Here is an 8,516-nt window from a genome sequence, read left to right on the forward strand (position 1 = left end):
AGTACTGAAGAATCATACTCGAGTAAAAGTACAATTACTTGCCTAAAAATGTAGTGTGAGTAGAGTAAAAGTATCTGCTGTAAATATTACTCAAAGTATGAGTAAAAAGTAGCCCTTTTAAAAGTCTTTAAGAGTAGTGAGTATTACGCTGGTAAATGCATCAGCTTTTTAATGTCATTTGTGGATGTGTGTAAACGTGACATTCTGTAGTGCATTTAGTTATTGCCCAGCAGGCACACAACGTCATTAGACTCTAATATTTGGTTAGATTTAAGTCGTGATGTCAGGTGACCAAAATTCAATGTCTAGCCACTGTCTAAGGACAAAGTTTTTTTGATGTTCAATAACGACGTGAAATGATGTTGATATTTGGTTGATTTTAGGTTGTGTTAGAAAGTGTCCAAAATGCAACATCAAGCGAACATCTTAAACCGTCATATTGACATCAAATACTGACATTTATCCATCAGGTGTGGCAACCAAAATCCAACATCTGAAAGCTGTTACATCATTAGACGTCGATATTTGGTTGATTTTTAGGTTGGACGTTTGACATTGACGTCAGCCTGATGTTGAGTTCTAAAATCAACCTGATTTTCATTTCCAAAAAAAACCCCCCAACAACGTCAATCTGACATCTTGGCCTGCTGCTGGGTGTTTAAGGCCATTTTGGTCCTCATACAATAAACATCTGTCATCTTCTCATCAGTGACATTCAGTCTAAACTAGACTAAAAGTCTATGGGTCAATGCATGTAAAGATTTTGGACATCTTCTTGGACACTTTTAATGCTTTTTAAACAGTTTGCTGCATGTCTTAAGGTAGTTCAGCATGATGCAATTTACTTTCTATGTGCGAATTGATTGGACAGGAATCACAGGACTGATTTTTCTAATCCCCATCGACAACAAAAAATAAAGTAGTGACTGCAGGTTGAAGGAAAATAGTGGAGTAAACGTACAGATACAGCACTCAAAATGTACTCAAGGGAAAGTAAAAGTTCACATTTTTAAAACTACTTAGTAAATTACAATTCCTGACAAAAACTACTCAATTACAGTCATTTGAGTATTTGTAATCTGTTACTTTACGCCACTGTGTGTTTGTAAAAGAAAAAAAAAAGACTTTTTTACTTTTACATTTTTACTTATCAAAGCTGTAAGGCAAGTCTTTATTTTGTTATGACTTTTATTTAAAAAATATAATTATTAATTATATTATTATATTATTAAAATATAAAATAATAATTTTTATGATTGGGAAATCATAGTAATATATTTTAAAATATATTTTAAAACGTATATTGTACGAAATTACATTGTAGGTAAAAATGCAAACAAATGTAAATTATTATATTAATAGAACATATTATTGTTTTTATGTATTACTGTTAATTGAATGTATATTATTGTTATAATTTACTTTGGTCAACGTTATTTTAAATTTTTTTTTTTATTAAATGTTATTTGCAATTTGTAGGAATAATAATTCTATAATCATCACTGTTATTGTTATTTGTTTTTATGTTATTGGTTTTAACTATCCAGTCAACATTATTTTAAAATGTATGTGTAGTAATATTTTTGTAGTCACCTTTTTATCATAATTTATATATTTTTTAGATATTGTTATTGACTACCAAATACATGTAATTGTATACCAAACATTATTTTTATGTTTTATTTATTTTATTGTAATGAAGGTGATGATGATCATGTGGATTTTTTTTTTTTACCAATTTAATATTATTATCCTATTTTCAAACCTTAGTCAATTCAATCATCTTTGTTATGTTAATCGCTATAATAAATTTGTATAGTTTAAAAATAATAAGCACGTTTTGGTCTATAAAAGTTCGACGTATCATAATAAAAGCTCTTCCTGTGGACGGCGAGTCGCCCGGTCCCCATAATGCATTGCGCCGAACGATTACGCACAGAGGAGCGCGCTTCTCCCGGCCTCACTGCCTGTACTGCCGTTCACAAACTCTCCAAATCCACCCGCATTAAACCGACAAAACCACACCACACGCCTTCGAACAGCATGGAGTCCGCCCAGAAGAAAGACACGGAGAGCACCTGTGTGCTGTGCTGCCAGGACATCGACCTGTTCGCGGTGGGGAAAGTGCGATCACCCGGTGTGTTACCGCTGCTCCACCAAGATGCGGGTGCTGTGCGAGCAGAAGTACTGCGCCGTCTGCCGGGAGCAGCTCGACAAGGTGCCGCCGCCTCTCATCCTCCAGGCCTCGGCTAATGCACACAGCAGATAAACACAGAAAACCGGCCTTGAGAAAGCGCTGAACCAGCTCTCTTTACGCTAGCATGGCGACTTATCATGGGAGCGGTTGCGTCTGACACGTTGTTGTCATTACAAAGTTTGGTTGAGTTGTGTTATCTTTTAAAAGTTAAATAGGGGTAGTTGTTTGACTTACTGTTTTTTATTTGGGTTGTTGTACAGCGAACTGTTACATTAATTCGAGCTTTTATGGGAGGCAGTTTAGCGTGGTAGTTGTGATTTATTACTTGACGTTTCCCGGGACGACCAGTTCCCGTGTTGGCTTTGCGAATCGTGACAGCTGTGGAAACTGAACTTTGTGCTCTTATGTATCCGAGAGGTTTTAATTACTGGATAGTACTGCTTTCGTAGGACTGTTCGGCTGAATTGTGCTGTTACATAACGAGCTTTCAGATAACTAACCGTTAGAAACTACTAGACGTGTAGCTTTTCTGACAGGTTGTCAAAGTGTGACGTCATGTTGACAATGAGTGGCTCACGTGTCAATCAGTCAAGAGTGCACAGTGATCCGTCACACAAGAATGAGACTTTACTCTTCATTTACTCGCCCTTGTTCCAAACTTGTTACAGTTTCTTCTGTTGAACGCAAAAGGAGGTATTTTAGTTAACTATTGACATCCATAGAAGTAAAACACGTGTATGTCAAAGGTATTTATGTTCAACAGAAGAAAAAAATCAAACATGTTTGGTACAAATGGAGTGTTTATTCATTCATTCATTCATTCGTTCTTTAATTCATTCATTCATATTTTTCCGGGGCCGGTGTGAGTAAATGAATGATACCAGTTTTCATTTTGGGTGAGCTGTCCCTTTAATCAGTAAATCCGTCATAAGCTTGTGTTCTTAGTTTTGATTAATATACGGGAATTGTTTGTACAGTTTGTTTTATGTAGACTTTAATTCATAAGATGTTGAGATCTGCAGTAAGTAAAATGTGTTTTTTTTTATTTATTATCTCAGGTGGTCTTCTTAAGGAAACCAGAAGCGTTTGCCACTCTGAACATTCATCATTATCAGTGTGAGAAGAAATATGACATTTATTTTGGAGATGGAAAGGTCCATGCACAGTTCAGGTACTTTACTTTTTTTTTTGTTTGGGTGCTTTTGACAATATTCAATTTAACCCATTAACTACCCCACCAAGACATTTTTTTGTATTGCATTTCTTAACTCCTAATGTTGCTAGTTAACACACTGCATGTATTTTTTAACACATCCCATCATTTTTTAAATATCATCCTCTACCAAATGGTAGATATGTCGGTTTAAGGTAAAAGTATCGCAATTAATACATCTACTGTGAAAATGTTGAAAATATTAAGTTTAAGACCAATTAATTTAAAAACAGAATACATTTTTATTCATTTTTAATACTAAATCATCTTTACCTTTTGAAGTATGCTATAAAACTTTAACATTCTCATTTAACACAGTAACTTGTACGTTTCTTGTTTTTTTATTTTTGCAACAGGATTATGTTTGTTTGATTTTCTTGTAAACCAACAATGCTGTGTCTGTAAGCCTTTATTTAATACAGTCATTCTTTAAATGACTTTAACAGTAATTATTTAAAACCGTCATTATCTAAATTAATTTAACAGTCATTATTTAAAACCGTCATTATCTAAATTAATTTAACAGTCATTATTTAAAACCGTCATTATCTAAATTAATTTAACAGTCATTATTTAAAACCGTCATTATCTAAATTAATTTAACAGTCATTATTTAAAACCGTTAAAACATGGTCAACCGTTTGGTAGAGCAGGCAGTTAAAGGGATTGTTGTTTTGCTCTAAAATCAGAGGAAATATCTCTGTCAAACATTTATTGTTTGCTAAGTATTCAGAATGATTTATCCAAGAATACATTTTTGCAGAAATTAAGGAAGAAATATATATTTATTTTTGTATATGCAAGCACCAATATTTATTGTGTCACAGCAATAATATAAAGGAATAGCTCCAAAAATGAAAATTGCTTTTAATTTTTTCATCCTCAGGCCGTCCAACATATTGGTGATCTTTTTTTTTTCTTAAACATACTTGAAGAGAAGAGTGTATGGGTGTTTCCCAGTGTTGGGTTGCGGCTGGAAGGGCATCCGCTGCATAAAACATATGCTGGATATGTTGGAGGTTCATTCCGCTATCACGGAATGCTGTATACTTGACTTATAACCACATTATAAATGTGCTTAATAATTGAACTTTCATAATTTGTGACTGGTTGATTTTTCATGACTAAATTAAGTAATTACATTATTTACAAACCATTTGTATTTAAGAGTAGTCAATGGTTTTTAAGATCATTCAGAATGAGTAAGTAAATTATTAATAAACTATTGAAATGAACATTTATATATCGTATTTTATTGTAACTCATTCTGAAAGATCTTTAAAAACACCAACAATTCATAAATAACTGGTTTGTAAATAATGCAATACTTAATTTAGTAATGAAAATGAATCATTAACAAAGTATGAAAACACAATTATTAAGCACATAATTAATGTGGTTGTATGTAAAGTATACAGCATTTGTAGCTGCAGTTATAAACTGCTTACTAACGTTTATTAATGTAGAGTTAATGCTTAACAGATAATGAATTCACTATTTGCTAATGCTTAATGAATGATTCATAGTGTGTAATTATTATAAAGTGTTACAGAAGTGTTTGCATCTAAACTCTTCATTTGTTATTCAAAAAGTCAGCAGCTACCTGCACTTCAAGAAATAATACTGGCAAAAGTAAATTCATTTAATTGGCTTGTAATGATACATGGAGGTTTTATGACGTGAATATTCATAGATAATTTGTTTGCTAAAAAAACAAATTCAAAATAATCACAAAGCCCTGTTTGTCAGATCAATTTCAATATTGGATCTCAATATTGAGACCCCTTTTAACAAGATTGTTGTGACGCGTTTGACGGTCATCAGAATCTTAAATCCTTGAAAGTTTTTAATATTTAGAATTTTTTTTTTAAGGTGTGAACATTTATATGTGTTTATGTATGTATTTATCTTTGCATCAAATTACAAAAAACTAATTACGGCTTATGCGAGGTGTTTCTAATGCTTATGCGAGGTGTTTTTAATGCAGCGTCTCTGGGGCTAAGAGTAAATTTGATGTTATTCTCTCCTCTGGCTGTCGTCATCAGTCTCACATTGTGTTTTCTTTTTTCTGAAAGTCTTGATAACACTATTGTGGCTTTTGTCTTATATTATTTCAGCAAATAGGATTATAAAAAATTAATTGTTGTACTCCATCATTCACTGCTCTCTAAGTTTACCAAACTATGAGGACTTCTGTTACTGAGAAACCCGGAAGTATGAAAAGGGTCTATTGTTAAATACAAGCTCTTTTTGTCTTTTACACCAAATGCAGGAAGATTTTGTTAAACGAATGTCCACATTGCCCGGAACCGAAAGTGTTCTCCAAATTTGAAGAATTAGAGCAGCATATGCGGAAACAACATGAGCTCTTCTGCTGCAAGTTATGTGTGAAGCACTTGAAGGTAGTGTGTTGCATTTTAATTGTAGTCATTTATTATTATGCGCTCTTCATTCCCGGCGATGACTGATGTGCTCCACTGTTTACAGATATTCTCATATGAGCGCAAGTGGTACAGTCGAAAAGATTTGGCTCGCCATCGAATGCAAGGGGACCCGGATGACACGTCGCACCGCGGGCATCCGCTTTGTAAATTTTGTGATGATCGATACCTGGACAACGATGAGCTGCTGAAACACCTGCGGCGCGACCATTACTTCTGCCATTTCTGTGATGCGGATGGAGCTCAGGAGTATTACAGGTGAGGTTTGATTCATTTTCAATTATGACTTTACATACGGCCAAATGATTGCAGGATTGGACTTGGAGACCTTTGGGTAAACTCCTCAATTGATGCAACCATGCTTTGTACATCGATCTGTTAACAGAAGTAGCATAAAAAGAGATCATTTAAAATGGTATGATAAGGTGTTTTTAGTAGGTGCCTCTTAGAGGATTTAAATAAACACAATAAATGGCTGTTTACTTAAAGTTGAAGCATCATCATCATTGGGAGATTTGGATTGAACTTTATTATTATTATTATTATTTTAATATTTAGTTTATTTATTATTTGGTTTACTCTGTGCCTGTGGCCGTGTTTGTTTTTGGTGATGCGCTAGATTGGCCATTGTAATTGATTATTCTGCTTCTATAATCTTGTTTGCTCTCTGTGGTGGAGATAAGGCAGGATTCAAAGCAGCTTCTTTACACAAAAAGCCGATAATAAAAGGTCGAAATATAATTTATTTTTCTGGCAACTGCAGCCAGTTTGGAAAAATAGATCCAAAAGGACTCCAAGCCCCACAGCTTTTTTAGCTACTAGTTTTCAATGAAAACAAAGGTTTGTAGAAGGGTAATTTTGTTAAAGTTTATTGTTGGGATTTGGGGTAGGTGTAAGATAGGTTTGTAATACAATTACAAAGGAAATGCTGCTATTTTTCACTTGTTGTGTAAATAGTATTTATCGCTGTTTCACTTTGTGTTAATCAAATATTGTAAAGGAAATTAAGATACTGCAAATGTCATGTAATTGTATGTATGCGCTGCCATTAATTTGCAATTTTATCAGGGTGTCCGCGGGGTCTTAAAAAGTCTTACATTTAAAAAAACAACATTTTAGGCTTTAAAAATGCTTAAATTGTACTGAATTGTACTTAAAAGTACTTAAATATTGTGTTGTGTGTCTTGCATAATTTAAATAAATAAAGCTACCCATTCGGGCAGACATCCATCCAGTTATTAACAATCCATCTTAATAAAATCAGGGAAAGAACTAAAAACAGTTACACAGTTCCTCATGATAATAACAGAGCAATATATCCTTTTTCTTCCATTCATACAAAAACCTTACAGAAGATAGACATATTTATATAGGAATATATTAAGGAGTAGACATATTTATAAATAGGCACTTAAGGATTTATAACAGAAACGCATTGTTGAATAGAAGTTATACTCAATTAATTTGGACCAAAACAACTTATTTTTGATTTTTCTATGTAATTGCCTCCACAATAAATATGCTTTTAACAGTATTAAACTTGTCATAAAATATATATATTTATATTATGGTGAAAAAAGGTGTATAAAACTATATATATTTTTTTATAGTTTTTTGTTAAAGTATGTCACTAAGAAATTATTTTTTTTTTTCCTGGCAAACCGGTCTATTAGAAATAATTATTAGTGTTTAGCCCTGTATAAGTCAAAAATTTCATTCATAAGGGTCTGAAAAGGGTCTTAAAAATTTTAAATTGGACTTGATAAAACCTGCAGAAACCCTGTTTATGCTTTACGAAAAAAAAAATTATGTATATATATATATATATATATATATATATATATATATATATATATATATATATATATATATATATATATATTCACTTTGACACTATGAAAATCCTTGTTGCTGACATTTAAAAATAATTTATACTTATCTATAACAATATTTACATTTCAATTTGAAAGGTGGACAGGTGATATAGACCTGAATAATCCAAATAAATGGAAATAATTAGACATCCAAACCCTTAAATCAAACCATTACCTTAATAAGGTTAATAATGAACTTGATCGTTTATGTATGTTTTACAACAATTAATTGTCCTTTTTTTAAGTGCTATGTTTAATGAAGTGTGAGACTAAATATGTGCAGAAACAAAATTGGTGAAAATTAATAGATATAAACATAGCTGGTGTAAACTGAACTGCAGAATTATTACTGTATTGCAATTATTACTACTAATATAACTGCATTTTTTTTTTTCTACAGTGACTATCAGTACCTTAGTGAGCACTTCAGAGAGAGCCATTATCTATGTGAGGAGGGCCGCTGCAGTACAGAGCAGTTTACTCATGCTTTCCGCACAGAGATTGACTATAAGGCTCACAAAGCTGCTGCCCACAGCAAAAACAGGGCAGAGGCAAGGCAGAATCGTCAAATCGACATTCAGTTCAACTATGCACCCAGACAGCAGCGCAGGAATGATGGTAAAGCAGAGTTGGCATTTGCATTGAGTTGGATGAAATAATTTAATCAATCTATAATAAAGAAATACATTTTAATGCTTTAAGATTTTTTTAAAATATCTGATAGTTGGTGGAGATGATTACGAGGAAGTGGACCGCTTCAATAGACCGGGAAGACCAGGAAGAGGAAGAGG

At 32.9% G+C, this 8,516-nt stretch overlaps 1 protein-coding gene across 1 annotated transcript in view; it reads left to right on the top strand.

Moving 5' to 3' along the window:
* The first annotated feature begins 1,912 nt into the window (after positions 1–1,912).
* The window catches only part of znf598 (zinc finger protein 598), a 19,209-nt gene continuing 12,605 nt past the window's right edge, over positions 1,913–8,516 (top strand). The window contains 7 exon segments of the mRNA XM_056453986.1: positions 1,913–2,118; positions 2,120–2,218; positions 3,256–3,368; positions 5,683–5,812; positions 5,898–6,109; positions 8,126–8,343; positions 8,450–8,516. The exon segment at positions 8,450–8,516 is cut by the window's right edge and continues 42 nt beyond it. Of these exon segments, the coding sequence (XP_056309961.1) occupies positions 2,044–2,118; positions 2,120–2,218; positions 3,256–3,368; positions 5,683–5,812; positions 5,898–6,109; positions 8,126–8,343; positions 8,450–8,516 (914 nt within the window). The 5' untranslated portion in view covers positions 1,913–2,043.

This window comes from Danio aesculapii, chromosome 3, assembly GCF_903798145.1.
Source record: "Danio aesculapii chromosome 3, fDanAes4.1, whole genome shotgun sequence".
Taxonomy (NCBI): Eukaryota; Metazoa; Chordata; class Actinopteri; order Cypriniformes; family Danionidae; genus Danio; species Danio aesculapii.